Genomic DNA, 20,138 nt, shown 5'->3' on the forward strand with positions numbered 1-20,138 from the left:
AGTCATGGATGGTCTGAGCACACTCTCAGCTGCACAGCACTATGCAACGCATGTGCACTTCTCAAATACTTAACAGAGCTGTGGAGTTGCCACTGATGAGAACTCCAAGCTACCGTTCACATATTCATTAAAAATTCCACAATTTCAAGATGTAGAACTTACTTCCACCTGTTATCTACTATTAGTATAAGATTTCAAGCTTGAATTCATTTAACAGACGAAGATTTCAAAAACATACAACAACATATTGTACCCAAAAAGTTACTCTGCTAAAGCCTCATTAGATGCTGGCCAGTCTGACGACCATCCTCCCATTTATCTACGAGTGGAAATAAACTTTGGTTTGTGAGCTTGGTTTTGTTGGTTTATTTTGTCAGGGGGCAGCAGTGTCTTGCTACGCATTCAGACTACTCTAGAACCAGCTACATTATCCAAACTGGCTTCGAATTTGTGATCCTCTGCCTCAGCTTCCTAAAATACTGGAATTACAGTATGGTCCACCACGCACAGCTTATGGATAATGCTTTACAAAGGAAGAATCCTCACCACATCTTGTTTCTGGGCCTCGTTAAGCTTTTCAGTCAATTCTTCTAACACCCTTTTTGTTTCAGCATCGGACCTAAGCAAAGAAAGAAACAGGTTTCAAGTTCATCACTTGTTTTAACATTATAGTGTCTTTTATTGATGCTGTCATTGTTTTGAGCTGGGAACTAAATCCAGGAGGTTGCACTTCCTAGGCCAGGGCTTTAACCCTGAGCTAAATCCCTGCCCCTCACAGTAATTGTTTTTCCATAATTCTCAACTGAATTCTCCTCCAGACATGCCAACGGGGCACTACCCACAAAATTTCTGAATCGGTAAATCAGGGATAGGGCCCAAAAGTGTGTGTTTCTACAAAGTCCTACTTAATGTTGAGGCTGTCGAGCTGGGGCTCCATCCCTGAGCACCACCTGCACACTGGATTCCTCTAGCAGCCAGGCTACAAATCAGGGAGAAGCAAAGAAACAGTTCTAAAAACCAAAGGGAAGATAAAACTCTTCATCTCATAACCTGTTTGAGATCCTTCCACTTGTTGTCACCATCATTTCTTTTTTTTTTTTTAACTTAGGTATTTCTTATTTACATTTAGTGTTATTCCTTTCCGGTTTCTGAGCAAACATCCCCTAATCCCCCCCTCCCTTCCTTATGGGTGTTCCCCTCCCACCCCCCCATTGCTGCCCTCTCCCCAACAATCTAGTTCACTGTGGGTTCAGTCTTAGCAGGGACCCAGGGCTTCCCCTTCCACTGGTGCTCTTACTAGGATATTCATTTGCTACCTATGAGGTCAGAGCCCAGGGTCAGTCCATGTATAGTCTTTGGGTAGTGTCACCATCATTTCTAATCAACTTCAGCCAGTTGAGTCCTTGTTCTGAGGTCTCTAGCTCACTAACTCCTCTGCAGTACTGGTCATGCTCACTGCCGCTGTGCACTCCCCGCCTGGCTGCCTGTGTGATTTTACAACATGCACACCATGCAGGGAGCCCGTCATTCTTAGTTCACTGGCGTTCTACTCACCTTCCATCTCTCATTTCAGTCAGCCTCACACCTGCCTGGGTGTCTCTCTGGGGCTCTTATTTCCCCTAATTCTCATTATCCTTTGGTGGTATCCTCATGTCCATTCATATCCACCCTCTTCCTGCATCAATCATCCATATACATATAATCTAGTCCTGTCCCCTTGGCAATATTGTTCTCGAAGCCACTTACCTTCTTACTCTAGCTTGCTGTGTGGCTATCATACAGGAGCTATTCACACTGAACTCTTAGGACAGCTTGACTAACTCTTACTTGCTTCATTTTTTATACTTTACGACTACTTACTACTGGCATACAGTATCTATTACTACTTCGGATTGTATCTTCCTCTCGGTGACAATATTATTGTATTTATATAATTTATAATTAGATAATTTCTCAGAGAGCAGTATGGCCCAGCCATATCCACTGGAAAGGGTGAGAGTCATGAGGTCACCTAGCACAGCTTCTTGGCACGGTTCCAGCACAGCTGAGCTGACCGCGGCAAGCCATTCAGTCTCTGCGTGTTGCACTCCTAGGAACTTTCAGCATTAGGATTCGTTTTATGTCTTTTCCCAAGACAATTTATGTCTGAGTCTTTTTAGTATAATCCTAAAATTAACTTGATCTGGCTCTATCTGGAGGTTTTTTTTATGCCCTGGAGACTATGAAGCACAGAGAAGCATGCAGCTAGATGAGGCCATTACTCCAGGAATCGTCTTGTGGTTTCTGCCCCTCAGCAGGCTCCAACAGTATAATTGGTGCAGGGTAAACAGACAATAGCAAACTCTGACTGGCCAGGAGAATGGTTACAGACTCAAGCCTCCATCTAATACCCTTAGAGCTCTCTGAACGCGTAGGTTAAAGATAGGGATGGTACAGGGTATAGGGAGAAATAGAAGTCAGTGAATAATGTAAACTAAAACTCGTCTACACTGTAGCGCAGATGATGAAACAGACAGTAAAAGAAGTCTGGTATTAGTATTTGCTAGTCATAACAGGACCCGTTCAGATATCTTCTGTTTGCCTGGGGTGCTTTCAGAATATAAACACTGCCAACCTAAAAGCAGCTGTCATATAATAAATGTATTTGCTTTGGAGGACACATTCTTTAGATTCTTTAAATTGGAGTTATAGGGCTGATAATAAGAATAAAATCTGTCTGTATTTTCTAATTGTAACTGAACTTGTAACTCTGGACACGTAATGAAAAATCAAACACATAATCGGTTACACTTGGATAATCGTTAGTCTTTCTTTGTTCCGTGAAATCTGTATAAGTAAAGCAGCAGCCCGGTTCTGTCAGTCAGAGTTGTGAGATGCCCTGCCCATTGTGCCTGACTCACACACTCCCCTCCCTTGCCTATTCCTTATCCCCTCCCACCGCACCACCCCAGAAGGCCCTTGGCAGGGGTACCTTAAGAGTTAAGTGTTCTGAGTTGTGACTCTCTCAAAGCAAATGTGCTCCTTTTCCTCCCTCTTGACCGTAGACCTCGATGCTCTCCTGGATTTCCCGAATCTCACATCTGAGCTTCCTCCAGTCAGGTCCACATCACAGACAAGACTCCTACATGGTTGACCACTTTAACACTTGGCTCTGTCCTCTATAGCCTTCCTCTTTATGTCATCCATTCCCACAGCACTTGTATTCGCCAAGTACTCTTGAAACTCAGACATCTCCTAACGTGGGTTTTTTCTTTGAGCCTAAGGAGTAACTATTTCACATTTCTACTTGAACGTCTCACAGGCATTCCAAGTCTAACACATCTGAGAAAGTCTCTTGCTTTCCACCGCGCAGCTTCCTCAACAAATCTTCCACATATGATAAAGGAGGATTGTTGTTTTCTCAGTTTCACAAGTAGAAATCTGTGAGTTGCCCCTGATATACATCCTTCATATGCAATCCATTACCAAATCCTGATTCTCACATTCTAAAACAGACTTCTGTCAATTTATCTCTTGTCATATCAAGCCATACAAGAATGTAACAGACTTCCAATTCACTTCCCTCAAATCAGTTCTCCATATGGTATCCAATTTAGTCCTTTCTAAAAGCCCATTCCCCTGTGCTTTCATAACAACATATTTTTGACATATCAAAAAGCAAAAAAAAAAAAAAATTAAGCTAGTGTGGTGATGCACACCTTTAACTCGCTCACTTGGGAAACAAAAGCAAGTGGATTTTTGTGAGCTCATGAACAGCCTAGTCTATATAGTGAGTTCTAGGACAGTCAGAAGTACATAGCAAGACACTGTCTCAAAATCCGAAAGAAAAAGGAAAAAAGAAAACACCAATACTTCTGAATCAAATTATTTCCTATCCAGTATATTCAGAAACATGAATATAATTTGTAGTGCAAGCAAAGTAATCAATTTTACTCATCTACAATGCAATGTCATCCAATTTCACAAATAAATTAATTTGATTCCTACTTGAAATTAAATAAAATTTCTCTGCTTACCTGTGCCTCCAAATAGCAGAACTTCTCAATGGTACCGTGTATAGGTCAGGAGAGCCACAGAACAATACCGCACTTACTCGTGACCACACAACCAGTCAACTAGCTCATCTCTGCGTCTTCTTCAGGAACTACTTCTCAAACCCATGTACCCAGCACTGCCTACATCCTTGATCCAACACAAACTCTACACAGTAGAATCATTCCGATTAAGATGAATGATTGACTTTGGTTAATTTTATCACCTTTTCAAGAGAAATGCAAGCATTAAACTCTCTGTCTTACTAGTAATTAAGCTCACAAGTCAGTAATATAAATGTTTTATCCCTATCAGCTCCATGATACTGTATACTGCACAGGGTAAAGAGCAGAGGCTCTGGAACCTTACTGCCTACATTTGAATTTGGACCTGCCAAGGGCTCTAGCATATGACCCTTAAGAAAATATAAAAACCTTAGTCTCCAAAAGAAAAAAGACCTTCAAAGTGAAACACTTGCTACTGTTGATGAAGAAAATAAATGAATGAGGCTGAGAGAGATGGCTCAGTGGTTAAGAGCACTGACTGACTGCTCTTCCAGAGGTCCTGAGTTCAATTCCCAGCAACCACATTGTGGCTCACAATCGTCTGATACCCTCTTCTGGTGTGTCTGAAGGCAGCTATAGTGTACTTTATATATAAACAAATAAGCCTTTTTTAAAAATGAGAATGAGAAAATTTTATATTAGTAACAACTTTTGGAAACTACGAAACTGTCTAAAGTACAAAGGAGAGGCTTTCAAAGATCAAAAGTAAACTAAGAAATCAGATTCTAAATGGCTTGTGTCTACACACAGACAAGTGTCATGTTCTATTTTTTCCCTGAACTGCTAAAAATTAGTGCATACCAGTGGAAGGGAAGCCCTGGGTCCTGCTAAGACTGAACCCCCAGTGAACTAGACTGTTGGGGGGAGGCGGCAATGGGGGGAGGTGGGAAGGGAACACCCATAAGGAAGGGGGAGGGGGGGGATGTTTGCCCGGAAACCCGGAAAGGGAATAACACTCAAAATGTATATAAGAAATAGTCAAGTTAATAAAAAAAAAAAATTAGTGCATAAACCATTAGTCTATACCTCTGTGTCTGTGTGTCTGCCCCCTCTCTCTTCTTTGCTATTAGCTCTCTTACTGTATCTCACCATGACATTAACATTTGATGAAAGAAATCTAAAGTTCAGCTTTTATAAACCTAAAGTTTGCTTCTTTCTGACTACTAACTTCCCTGCCCTCCTCTTCTAATTTCAGTAAGTTTTATACTATGCTTGATGTATTTCACAGCTAGGGTTTCAAACTCACTGCAACAAAAATCAATGAGTCGTGATAAACCATAAATTCACGAAGCTTTGAACTGTTCTATTAATAAATATCAGACACCGACGACATAGCTTACTTGCTAAAATGCTAGTCACAAACAAGCACTGCTTTCACTTCCTGGCATACATGTACAAAGCTGGGTGTGGTGACATGTGCTTGTTAGCCTAGCACTTGGCAGGTAAAGACAAGAAAACCCTGAGAGACAATAGAGAAGCATCCTACCCTAAGCAGAGAGCATCAGGTTCCAGCGATTTTTTCTTTTTTGACTCTACCTCAAAAAATATGGTACAGGCATGAAGAGAGAGTCCGTGGTTAAGAGCATTTGCTGCTCCTGCAGAAGAGCAGACCACTGACCACTGCCTGTAACTCCAGCTTCCAGAAGATCAGGCAGGTCTTCTGGCCTCCAGACACACACACACACACACACACACACACACACACACACACGGAGCAAACAAACATATATAGCCTTTTCTTCAAAGGCTGATGGTTCCTAAGAATATCCAAGTTTGACCTACAGTTCCGTTGTGCACACACATGCACGTGCATCTGCACATACAGGAACACACATGTATACACACACACACACACACACACACACACACACACATATATATATAAACACAAGCAAAACATAAATTTTAAAAAAGTCATACAAAAGCACACATCATTTTCTTAATCTATGCACACATCAGTTACAGAAATGAATAATTCTCTTCATAATTCATGCCTCCCAGGAAACCTGTCCCCACTTTACCGGCTTCTCCTGAAAATCTCCTTGTTGAAATCATCTCCAAGCCGAACTTGTTCACTAGTGAGGTCACGGAGGGACTGATGAAAGGTATGGAGCTGCAAAGCAAAGCACAGTCAGCCTCTTAGGTTCTGCTCACTCTTCCATAAAGAATCCATTGGAGTAAAACTCTTATCAACAGAAATAACAAATGCTGTGTCACCATTCCTAATCACTAATGACAATAATGATTAATGGTAAGTGCCTGTCATTAAGACGTGACTTTAAAAGCTAGTCCTCCAGTACGTCACACTCTGCCTGCATAGCAACTTCACTCCCTGTGTGTGGCCTGGAGGTGGGACTTATTTCAGAACTACAAGTTCTACCATCGCTGTCAGTCTTGCCCCCGGAGTGCAGAACTAACCACAGCAAATGACCATGCTGTGTTAAATCTTCACCATATCACCCCACATGCCTAGTTGGCCAACACCACCTGCCAAGACACCATTACCCACATGTAACAGTGGGTACCATGTAAATAGAGGAACCATGTAAAAGAAAGCATGGAGCCTCGTTATTCCTAAGAGGAATGCTAAACGTAACCCCACAGTCCATCAAGAACAGAAGAAACCATTTCGCATGTATTCATTTTTGAGAGGATCACGCAACAGTGCAAATGCCCTCAAAGCCCCTACACACTAGTAAGGCTAGATGTAAAACATAGTGACGTATGGGAGTGTTCAATTTGTACATAATTGCAGGCAGACATCAAGCAATAAAATACAGCCAAGATATTTTTAAAGCATAGAAACAATGAATGTAAGTCAGGATAGAGCTGGAGAGATGGCTCAGCAGTTAAGGGCACCGGCTGCTCCTCCAGAGGACATGGGTTCAATTTCAACAACCATATAATACTCACAACCATCTGTGATTCCAGTTGTAGGGGATTGCACACCATCTTTTGACATTTGTGGGCACCAGGCATGCATGTTGAACAGATACACATGCAGACAAAATACCCCAACACATAAAATGTTTTAAAAATGTTTTCATTGTTTTAAAAGTCAGGACAGGGTATATCCATTCCTGAAAGAAGCCTAAGAGAGGCTTAGGAGTGTAAAACTGTCCATCTCTTGTCCTGGTGCTATGTGGCCTTTGATCTATTGTGCCTTAGGCATTAATATAAACACTGTACATGGATATGTGTGCTATGATTTATAATAAAATAATTTTGGGTTACAAAGCTTTACAAAAACAAGAAATACCCACTCCGATAACTGCTCACTGACCAGCTAGGCAGTGCCAGCTCCCTCCTGGGAGGTAAGCATGTGGTGGGGGAAGCAGGTAAGCAGCATAGATTCCCACTGGAGCACTAAGAACACACGGGCGAGAAGAGCCAGGTGTCGCCTTGAGAAAACAGGCTTAGGGATGAACAACAGAAAGGAGAAGGGTAATGGATGAGCAGCGGAGTCCACATAGCTTTGCCATCAGGCCGTAAATTCTTCCCAATCTGTAAAACAGTGTGCGAGGATCTCCGCCTCCAATCTAACCTTCAACACCTACAGATTGTATCCATGTAATAGCTTTAAAAGCTACCTCTGTAACTCCACATAGCCTAATCCAAATGGCCATCAATTCACAGTGGAACACACTGTCCTTCACGTGTCCTCACTGACTAATTTCTACAGTTGAGACAGATTCATCTTCCACCCTTGTACATCCTGAACACGGTCTACCTTCAACTGTACCACAGGTGCTGCCTTCCACTTGCCCAAGCTAAGTGTCCTACCTTGGATGACTTCATCCAGGTTAAGATCTCCACTCTATCAACCTTTCTACAGAGCATTCTATGACTGGAGTAGGTCACATACCCACCACACCCCGCCCATGGCGTGTGTTTCTTTCCAGGATAGCATGCACTTCAATTCATACTGTGGGTGCACTAACGGAGTTATTTGATTAATACCAAACAGAATATGAACCAAATGGAAAGGCAAGGGTTTCACTCATTACTGATTCCTAACATAAGCACTGTCTCAAACTCAGAGGAGCTAAGGACAAAGAACGAAAACTGAACGAGGAATGTTCCAACAGTCCCTGTGCTGTTAAATCCCACAATCTACAACTGTAAGTTATACTTATCAAAAAGTAATAGAGTCACGGGAACATTCCTACAAAGAGTTCCCTAATGCATTCGACCCGCTTCATATTACGCTGAAGCAAGCGACCGCCACAGATGAGTTTCCTGAAACAATCTTTGAGCACCTAATCCTGAAACTATCAAAACAAGGATGCAAAGTTGGAAGCTGCTTCTATCCAGTTCTAATTAATTTAGCTACCTAAGACAACGAAGGAAAACTCAGCTCTGAGGGACAAAAAAATGTAAGAAGCAGGAAAAATATATTCATAGAAACTGCGTCTAATACTGCAGGACTCTCTAGTGAATACACTCGCAAGTTTCTTACTTAATATCTATCTGTAAGTTAGCCATACAAATGAGGTGATACTCTCTTATGAAATAACACATTCAAAGAGACTAGAACTTTTGCTGGTCCTCACCATTAAGTTGATAACACACCTTGAGCACACTTAAGAGCTGTATCTTTCTGCTTTAATTAGGGTTTTGACAGCCATGACCAAAGGTAGAGTTTCACCTTGTACTCCATTGTCCAAAGCAAGTCGGGCCATAACAGCTGGTGATTCACAGACATAAAAAAGTACTGCCCACTGGCTTGCCCCTCGTGGCTTGCTCAGCCTACCTTCTTATACCATCCAGGAGCACCTGCCCAGTGATGGCACCACCTACAGTGAGTAGGGCCTTCTGACCTGTCTACAGGGCAGTCTCACGGAGGCATTTTCTAGTTAAGATTCCCTCTTCCCAGACACATCTAAGCTTGTGTCAAGCTACTGAAAGCTAGCCACCATACTTGCTATGTTCTCAGCCTGTTTAACCTGCCCCTGACCTAGAGAACAGTGTCTTGTCTGTCTGTCTGTCTGTCTGTCTGTCTGTCTGTGCCTCTCTCTTTCTCCCTTTCTCTCTTCCTCTCCCCGCCACCCTGCCTGCTCCCCTCCCCCGTATGTGTGTAGGTATGGGTGTGTGGGTGGGTGTGGGGAAGGGTATGTATGTGGGTGGATGGGTGGGTGGGTGAGGTTGGGGGTGTATGTGTGTATTAATCATTTGTTGAAAACAGAAATCAGGTCAAAAGCAACCTTACTAAATATCCACAATAAATGTTAGAAATAGTATATTGCTTGATAAGAACATTTTGCCATACTGACTTCTTTGGGATCAACTGGGATCAATTTGAGTTGGTGACTTAATCCATTATAAAACTCTGTTAAAGATTTCTAGTAGTGAGGCATGTGGGAGGCAGAGACAGATGGATCGCTTGTGAGTTTGAGGCCAGCCTGGTCTACATCAAGTTCCAGGGCTCTACAGAGAAATCCTGTCTTGGGTGGAAACAAAGATTTCTGTAAAGTATCTCTCATTCCTGCACAAATACAGAAAGACAGTAGAGATGCACACAAGTTACATACAGACTACAGATGAGCAGAAAAATCACAAACTACAGATAGACAGAAGATACGGAAAACGCGGAGAGCTCAAATGTGGCTCGCTCTTGACCAAATGAACCTGAGGGAAATGCTGACTTTTCTTTCCTTAGAATGGCAGCAACACGTTTTGGTGTTCAACTTAGCAAAACAGTAGCTAACTTAGTAAGGCTTTCTGAAGAGTGAACCACCTGCACAGAAAATGAAAGAAAATATGTCCAACTAAATTCAATGTACTCATTTTCTGTCAACTTGACACAAGCTAGAGTTATCGGAAAGGAAGGAACCTCAGTTGAGAAGATCTTCCATAATAGCTGGCTGTAGAGTATTTTCTTAGTGATTGTTGAGGGAGGGCCCAGTCCCTTATGGGTGGTGGATCCCTGGGCTGATAGCCCTGAATTCTATAAGAAAGCAGGCTGGGCAAGCCATGAGGAGCAAGTCAGTAAGCAGCATCCCTCCAAGGCCTGGCTCCTGCCTCCAGGTTCCTGTCTGCTTAGTTCCTGTCCTGAATTACTCTGACGATAAACATGGATATGAACATGTAAATAAACTCTTTTCTTCCCAAGTTGCTTTGGCCATGGTGTTTCATCACAGTGACAGTAATTCTCACTATGACACTCAATTTTTTAATTCCTTTTACTGTTTGAGAGTTCCTTACATGTAATATGGTGTATCTATATCAAACCCACTCCCGTCCCTGCCTTTGAACCGTCCCTACACCCCAGCACTTGTCCCTCCCAACTCCATATGCTCTGTTGTTAGTCCTACTGAGTCTCATGATGCATGTGTGTAAAGCTCTGCACTGGGGCACGTGCAGCCTCTCAAGGACACATTCATGAAGAAAGCTCTCACACCGCCAACAGCTCCGCCATAGTGGTAGAGCTTTGTGAGCCTCTTCCCCTTTTCTAAGTACTCATAGATGCTGTGAACTCCTATGTGCAGCAGCTCACCCAATGCTTTGTTGCTGCAGATGTCGTCTACCTCAGGCTCTTCAAGTCTTTCCACTACTGCTTCCCTAGTGACCCCTGAGCCTCGGCAGGAGAGGATATGACACAGATGCCCCATGTAGAGCTGAGCACCCCAGTCTCATTGTACGTACACTGACCATCTGCAGGGTTCTGAACTCATTACTATCTACTACAGGAGGAACAAAAAGCTTCTCTGATGGGAGCTGAAAAATGTTCTAATCTCTGGGTCTAAGGGTATGCCCTTTGGGGAAAGGGGAGCAAGCTGTTTCTATGTCCACTTAGGAGAATAATGGCTTCTTCCCTATGACTTAGCATCACATGCTTGGGCTCAGTGTTTAGAAGCAGACATGAGTTCCACCTTGTGGAACAGCCCTTAAACCCATCTGGACAGCGGTTGATTACTCCCCTGATGATGATGCCACTGTTGCACCAGTAAGGTCATTTTGCCAGGACAACTGGTATTATAACTGGCAGGGTTCACAGCCAACTAAGGCTGCTGATTATTTTCCACCCTGATAGAACCTCCGAGCACTATAAAAGCTAACCAGGGAGATGGAATTTTCAGATGAGTACGAGTGTACTAGTGAGTACTAGTGAGTAAGTGAGTACTAGTGAGTACTAGTGAGTGCTAGCTCTCCATTTCTCAGCTACTGTAAATACAGCAGTTTTTATCTTTCCACACGAATACTCAAGCACAACCAAGAGCAATGGCATTAGTCTATAATGTTGGGTAGTAGGGAATATTATGGGATGTCACTGCAATGCAAAAAGAGGTATCCCATCCCTGGAACTTACCATTTTTCATTTGGAATCTGGAAGAATCATTGTCCCCATTATAAGGTGACTCCACTTGAACTTTACATGTGTGTGCATGCGTGCATGTGTGCATGTGTGTGTGCATGCACGTGCTCATTTAGAAGGCTTCTATATGGTTTTTTCAAATATCTTCAGTATTAGTCATCCTTCCCCATACTCTCTTCTACCCAGCCCTTCCAACACCCAATCCACTTAACCCTTTCTGTTTTACTATTTCCCTCCTCTGCTTCATATCACCTGCATTCTATTAACCTACCTAACTTGAGATCTGCCCACTACTACATGGCGCCTTACTATTTTCCTAACTTCTATGAATATGATCCAATTTAAATACACATATCCAACTCTGGCATACACTGCCCACCACCTGCTAACACTCCTTAAACCCTGTCCGGCAGTCGCCAACAGCATCCCCTCCCCTGGGCTCCATATTCCAGCCCACAGCTCCAATCAAGGGCTTCTGCTTGACTGGAGGCCACCTCATACTAGAAACCTCAGGTACCAACCCGGTACCTAAAACCACAGATGCCATTCAGGTACTTGGAACTCCAGAGGCAATGTTGACACCCAAAACCTCGGAGGTCATGCAGGTCACAAAAACCCCAGTGCAGACATCTTACTGGACATGAAGACCTGCTGATCACCAGAAGCCCAGGCCACTTGGGGCAGAACACTAGAGGAGAAACACAAACCAAGGGGGAAAAAATCTATCTCATGAAGATAAACTCAGAAATCAGCTCCAAAACCTCTAATAAACTCCAAACCCAGATGGCTAGAAGCCAGGGCAAGATCACGATCAACAATAACTGGGCAAAATGGCAGCCCAGCTATCCAGCTACAGCAAGCAATGGGTATCCAACACAGCTGAAGCCCAAGATTATGACCTTAAGTCCAATCTTATGAAGATGACAGAGGCAGACTCTTAAAAGGAAAATGAATAATTCCCTTAAAGAAATACATGAAAATACAATCAAACAGGTGGATGAAATGAAGAGAACTACTCAAGACCTGAAAATGGAAATAGAAGCAATGAAGAAAACACAAACTGAGGGAATCCTGGAGATGGAAAACCCAGGGAATAAAACAGAAAATACAGATACGAGCATCACCAACAGAATACAGGAGATGGAAGGAAGAATCTCAGGCGTAGAAGACACAATAGAAGAAACTGATACTTCTGTCAAAGAAAATTTTAAATATAAAAAGTTTCTGACACAAATCTGGGACACTATGAAAAGACCAAACCTAAAAATAAGAGAAATAGAAGAGGATTCCCAACTCAAAGACCCAGAAAATCTTTACAACAAAATCATAGAAGAAAATCTCCCAAACATAAAGAGATGCTTATAAACTTAGAAGAGACTTACAGAATACCAAATAGATTGAACCAGAAAAGAAAATTATTCCACCACAAAATAATCAAAACACTAAATGTACAAAACAAAGAAAGAATATTAAAACATATAAAGGCAGACCTATCAGAATTATACCAGACTTCTCACCAGAGACTGTGAAAGCCAGAAGATCCTGGACAGATGTCATACAGACCCTAAGAGAACACAAATGCCAGCCCAGGTTACTGTATCCAGCAAAACTCTCAATTAACACTGATGGAGAAACCAAGATATTCCATGACAAAACCAAATTTACACAGTATCTTTCCACAAATGCAGCCCTAAAAAAGATAATAGATGGAAAACTCCAACACAAGGAAGGAAACTATACTCTAGAAAAAGCAAGAAAGTAATCTCCTTGCAACAAACCCAAAAGAAGAGAGCCACACAAATATAATTCTACCTCTAACAACAAAAATGATAGCAAACAAAACTCATTGGTCCCTAATATCTCTCCACATCAATGGACTCAATTCCCCATAAAAAGACATGGACCAACAGATTGGATACCTCAGAATAAAGGGCAAGAAAAAAATTCTCCACGAAAATGGTCCCAAGAAACAGGTTGGAGTAGCCATTCTAATGTCAAACTAAACTGACTTTCAACCAAAAGTTATCAAAAAAGATAAGGAAGGACACTTCTTACTCATCAAAGGAAAAATCTATCAAGATAAACTCTCAATTCTGAACATCTATGCTCCAAATGCAAGTGCACCTACATTTATAAAAGAAACTTTAACTAAAGTTCAAAGCACACATAGCACGTCATACAATAATAATGAGTGACTTCAACACCACTCTCATCAATGGACAGATCATGGAAATAGAAACTAAACAAATACACAGTGAAGCCAACAGAAGTTATTAACCAAATGTATTTAACAGATGTCTATAGAACATTTCATCCAAAAAAAAAAAAAAAAAAAACCTTCTTCTCAGCACCTCATGGTACTCTCTCCAAAACTGACCACATTATTGGTCACAAACCAGGACTAAACAGACACAAGAAGATCAAAATAATCCCGTGCATCCAATCAGATCACCACAGACTAAGACTGGTCCTCAATAACAACAAAAAAAGACAGAAAGTCCACATACACATAGAAGGTGAACAATGCTCTACTCAATGATAACTTGGTCAGAGAAGAAATAAAGAAAGAAATTAAAAACTTTTTAGAATTTAATGAAAATGAAGGTACAACATACCCAAACTTATGGGACACAATGAAAGCTGTGCTAAGAGGAAAACTCATAGCTCTGAGGACCTCCAAAAAGAAACAGGAGAGAGCATACACCAGAAGCTTAACAGCACACATAAAAGCTCTAGAACAAAAAGAAGCAACTACACCCAGGAGGAGTAGACAGCAGGAAATAATCAAACTCGGGTGAAATCAACCAAGTAGATACAAAAAGAACTATACAAAGAATCAACAAAACCAGGAGCTGGTTCTTTGAGAAAATCAACAAGATAGATAAACCCTTAGCCAGACTAACTAGAGGGCATAGAGACTGTATCTAAACTAACAAAATCAGAAACAAAAAGGGAGACATAACAGAATCTGAGGAATTTCAAAATCATCAGATCCTACTACAAAAACCTATACTCAACAAAACTGGAAAATATTGATGAAATGGACAATTTTCTAGACAGATATCAGGTACCAAAGTTAAATCAGGATCAGATAAACCATCTAAACAGCCACATAACCCCTAAGAAAATAAAAGCAGTCATTAAAAGTGTTCCAACCAAAAAGAGCCCAGGTCCAGACGGTTCAGTGCAGAATTCTATCAGACCTTCATAGAAGACCTCATACCAATACTATCGAAACTATTCCAAAAAATTGAAACAGAAGGAGCACTACCCAATTTGTTCTTTGAAGCCACAATTACTCTTATACCTAAACCACACAAAGATCCAACAAAGAAAGAGAACTTCAGACAATTTCTCTCATGAACATCAATGCAAAAATAATATTCTCACAAACCAAATCCAAGAACACATCAAAATGATCTTATCCATCATGAACAAGTAGGCTTCATCCCAGGGATACAAGGATATTTCAATATATGGAAATCCATCAACATAATCCACTATATAAACAAACTCAAAAACACATGATCATCTAATTAGATGTTGAGAAAGCATTTAACAAAATTCAGCACTCCTTCATGTCAAAAGTCTTGGAAGGAATAGGAATTCAAGACCCATATCTAAACATAGTAAAAGCAATATACAGCAAAACAGTAGCCAACATCAAACTAAATGGAGAGAAACTTGAAGCAATCCCACTGAAATCAGGGACTACACAAGGCTGCCCACTCTCTCACTACTTATTCAATATAGTTCTCGAAGTCCTAACCAGAGCAATCAGACAACAAAAGGAGGTCAAAGGGATACAAATTGGAAAGGAAGAAGTCAAAATGTCACTATTTGCAGATGATATGAGAGTTTACTTAAGTGACCCCAAAAATTGCACCAGAGAACTCCTACAGCTGATAAACACCTTCAGCAAAGTGACTGGATATGAAATTAACTCAAACAAATCAGTAGCCTTCCTCTACTCAAAGGATAAAACAGTTTGAGAAAGAAATTAGGGAAATGACACCTTTCACCACAGTCACAAATAACATAAAATATCTTGGAGTGGCTTAAACCAAGCAAGTGAAAGATCTATATGACGAGAAATTCAAGTCCCTGAAGAAAGAAAATGAATGAGATCTCAGAAGAAAGAAAGATCTCCCATGATCATGGATTAGCAGAATTAATCGGGTAAAAATAGGCATCTTGCCAAAAGCAATCTACAGATTCAATGCAATCCCCATCAAAATTCAACTCAATTCTTCATAGAGTTAGAAAGAGCAATTTGCAAATTCATTTGCAATAACAAACAAAAAGAAAAAACAGGATAGCGAAAAACTATTCTCAACAATAAAAGAACTATGGAGGGAATCACCATCCCTGACCCCAAGGTGTATTACAGAACAATCATGATAAAAACTTCATGGTTTGGTACAGAGACAGGCATATGGATCAATGGAATAGAATTGAAGACCAAGAAATGAACTCACAGACCTATGGTCACTTGATCTTTAACAAAGGAGCTAAAATCATCCAGTAGGGCAAAAGGATAGCATTTTCCACAAATGATGCTTGTTCAACTGGAGGTCAGCATGTACAAGAATGCAAATCAATCCATTCTTTTCAGCTTGTACAAAGTTCAAGTCCATGTGCATTAAAGACCTCCATGTAAAACCAGATACACTGAAACTAATAGAAGAGAAAGTAGGGAAGAGTCTTGAACACATGGGCACAAGAGAAAATTTCCTGAACAGAACACAAATGTCATATGCTCTAAGAACAATAATAGACTAATGGGACCTCATAAATTGCAAAGCTTCTATAAGGCAAAGGACCATTAGGGCAAAACAGCAATCGACAAATTGGAAAAATATCTTTACCAATCCTGTGTCCAATAGAGAGCTAATATCCAATATATACAAAGAACTCAAGAAGTTAGACTCCAGAGAGCCAAATAACCCTATTAAAAAGTGGGGTACAGAGCTAAACAAAGAATTCTCAGCTGAGAAATATCAAATGGCCAAGAAATACCTAAAGAAATGCTCAACATCCTTGTCATCAGAAAAATGCAAATCAAAACAACCCTGAGATTCCACCTCACACCAGTCAGAATGGCTAAGATAAAAAACTCAGGTGACAACAGATGCTGGTGAGGATGTGGAGAAAGAGGAACACTCCTTCATTGTTGGTGGAATTGCAGACTGGTACAACCACTCTAGAAGGTTCCTCAGAAAATTGGACACAGTACTACCTGACGACCCAGCTGACGACCCAGCTATACCACTCCTGGGCATATACCCAAAAGATGCTCCAACATATAACAAGGACATATGCTTCACTATGATCACAGAAGCCTTATTTATAATAGCCAGAAGCTGGAAAGAACCCAGAGGTCCCTCAACAGAGGAATGGGTACAGAAAATGTGGTACATCTACACAATGGAATACTACTCAGTTATCAAAAACAATGACTTTATGAAATTCATAGGCAAATGGATGGAACTAGAAAATATTATCCTCAGTGAGGTAACCCAGTCACAAAAGAACACACATGGTATGCACTCACTGATAAGTGGTTATTAGCTCAAACTTGGAAAACCCAAGATAAAATTAACAGACCACATGAAGCTCAAGAAGAAGGAAGACCAGAGTGTGGATGCTACAGTCCTTCTTAGAAGGAGAAACAAAAATATTCACAGAAGGAAATACAGAGACAAAGTGTGGAGCAGACATTGAATGAAAAGCCTTCCAAAGACTGCCCAACCTGGGGATCTGTCTCATGTACTGACACCAAACCCTGACACTACTGCAGAGCCAAGAAGTGCATGCTGATGGGAGCCTAATAGAGATGTCTGCCGAGAGGCCATCCCAGATCCTGGCAAACACAGAGGCAAGTGCTCGCAGCCAACCACTGAACTGAGAATGGGGTGCCCAATGGAGAAATTAGAAAAAGGACGGAAGGATCTGAAAGGGTTTGCAACCTCATAAGAACAACAACAATATCAACCAACCAGACCTTCCAGAGCTCCCAGGGACTAAAGCACCATCCAAATAGTACACGAGAATAGACCTATGGCTCCAGCCACATATGTAGCAGAGGATGGCCTTGTCAGGCATCAATGGGAGGAGAAGCCTTGGTCCTTTTAAGGCTCAATGCCCCAGTGTAGGGTAATGTCAGGGCAGGAAGGGGCACCCTCATAGAAGCAGGGGGAGGGGAGATGGTATAGCGGGTTTCTGGAGGGGAAATTGGGAAAGGGGATAACATTTGAAATGTAAAACAATATATATATACATATATATATATACGTATATATATATTCCAATAAAAATACCAAGTATGGTCGAAAATGATTAAAGGTAATAAAAAAAAGAAAAGAGAAGCATTTGTACATTGAATATAAAACATACTTAGCTTAAAAAGAAAAAGAACAATCATTCTGAGTGACCCACAAAGACAAATACTGTATGTTCTCTGTCATATACTGATGCTAGCTTGGAATCTTTAGATAAGTATGTTTATTCCTGGTATGCAAAGTTATTCATGATCAAATTCTTAGTTAAGATACATCCATAAAGTTAAAATGTCAGTAATTTATACACGAACATAAGATAATAACAGATAAACTACACAAGGTTATGAAGTACCTGGACCACGTCGTCTGTTTCCGAAACAAACCGAACGCCCGTTCTGAACCTGTTCCGTTTAATACCCTGTGGGTCATAGTCCTTCAGGGGTGAGGTAGGTGAAAAGCGGAGACTCTCTGTCCAGTGTGAAGAAGAAAAGAGGCGTTAGAACACTGCAGAGAACAGAGAGAATCTCACCGACCGGCTCCAGACCAGACGAGATGTGGAGGTGCTCTTAGCCTAACTTCCCAAGAGCACGCTGCAGCCATAAAGACTACAACATTGCTCTTAAAGCAGAGAAATGAACAAACCCAGCCTGGAGACAGAACTTGCCAAAGGATCCAACTTCTAACACTGTCCAAAGCGGCAACATATTTTCTCTTTGATGAAAATAATTATTAAATACTTCAAATCTTTAATTCTACCTCTAACATCCCACTAGTAAAATCAAATCTTGCAAATATCAAATCAATTAATCTTAAGCTAAAACAGTGCATAACAATCAATAAAAGACTTCATAAAAAATAAGTAAGTGTCCAACTTTAAGCACTATTTGAGTAATAGCAGTATTTATCACTCAAGGTACCAATGTCCCTCCATCTAAATCAGTCCCATCACTGGAGGGGTTTCTGTGTCATTCAAAAATGATTCTCAGGGCTACAGGGAAATATGAGATTAATTATAGGCAAAGTTTTCAATAACTTTTAACACAACTGTGGGCATCTAGCAGAACGTGAAAGCTAAAATCCACCTGCTTTTACCATATGTTATAGAATACTTGATAATCGGAAACTTTAAAACTACTACGCCAGGACAAGATTAGCAAGAAAACATACCACAAAGTAATCTTCACTTGCTCTTTTGTTCTGAAGCTTGGGCAGCTCCAGGCGGTCTACAGAGCCTGAGAAAAATAAAACTAACAAGGCCAGACTCTCAAAGACCCTTAAAAAGAGACACACTATACTTCCCACAACTGCATCTAATAATCTTGTGTGTGTATACATAATTTTCAAGATTATAATCTTATACACATACTGTATTTCTCTAGAAACCAAATCCATTCAGTATGCACTTCAAAAATATTTTCGAAATGTAAAAAGGAAAAAGGCTTTTGAAACATGTGAAGAGTTCACCTGCCACAGCGTTGGAATCGAGGTCATTTTTAGACCAGGAGAGGGGTTTACCTGCCATAGCGCCACCATCGAAGTCACTTGCACTCAGGCTGGTGACAGAAACACTTCTCCCTCCTGAGCTTCTCCGTAAGCGCTGACTCCTCAGCTGGTTTATTGACTGCTCCAAATCTTCCTTTAACTGAAGATGAGGATGAGTTACTCTTCTTAACTTCAACCACACTAAACTGCAGATTTGAAAGCCGTTTCTGAAATATCTAACTTCCCAGGGGGGAAAAAAGGCTAGCAGACGAGTTTTCAATTGAGTTGTTAGGAAATAAAAAAACTAATAAGCGTAAGTATTTGAAGAACAAATGCTAACACTGGGCTTATAATGGTATCCATCACTACCTTACCCCCTATTGCCAGACAGATGCCTACCTCATTTAAGAGCTTGTAAACTGGACTGAAATGACAAACTCACAATTGCGGAGAAATATACCAAGACCAGCCAACACGTTTGAAGAAAAAGAAAGAGCATCCTTCTAAACTTTCTGTCAGAAACCCCAGAGCCGTAAGGCTGGACTAAACAGCTATTGAATAGACGGAGGCCACTACAACAACGTGCACCACCACCATCAGAGCACCACATCCACTCACTGAAAGGTGACTGTGAGGACCAATGTCAGCACCTACGAGGGACCGGTGCTGTTAACCAGCACGCACTTGTGGGTGGACACACATGCACACTTAGATGGTGAAGGCCATGCAGGAAGGGTTGTGGCAAGCAAGTGGGCCTCCTGGATCCGGACCACTTTTGCATGGCTGCGATGGGTGTACTCTAAAGAGGCATGGACTCCAGGGGCTGTCCCAGGGTTGCTTCTTGCTGCTACGCTTTTCTTTTTTTTTTTTTTTTTTTTTTTGATTAACTTGAGTACTTCTAATATACATTTCGAGTTTTATTCCCTTTCCCTGTTTCCGGGCAAACATCCCCCTCCCCCCTCC

At 41.2% G+C, this 20,138-nt stretch overlaps 1 protein-coding gene across 1 annotated transcript in view; it reads right to left on the reverse strand.

The window, feature by feature from the left end:
• Cep128 (centrosomal protein 128) overlaps positions 1–20,138 on the reverse strand; it is a 348,062-nt gene that overhangs the window by 294,580 nt on the left and 33,344 nt on the right. Inside the window, exons 6-9 of the mRNA XM_032908227.1 lie at positions 19,209–19,335; positions 18,046–18,161; positions 6,119–6,210; positions 547–619 (exon numbers count right to left, since the gene is read on the reverse strand). Coding sequence (XP_032764118.1) covers positions 547–619; positions 6,119–6,210; positions 18,046–18,161; positions 19,209–19,335 — 408 coding nt within the window. The remainder of the gene's footprint in view (positions 1–546; positions 620–6,118; positions 6,211–18,045; positions 18,162–19,208; positions 19,336–20,138) is intronic.

Source organism: Rattus rattus, chromosome 7 (assembly GCF_011064425.1).
Source record: "Rattus rattus isolate New Zealand chromosome 7, Rrattus_CSIRO_v1, whole genome shotgun sequence".
NCBI classification, from domain to species: Eukaryota; Metazoa; Chordata; class Mammalia; order Rodentia; family Muridae; genus Rattus; species Rattus rattus.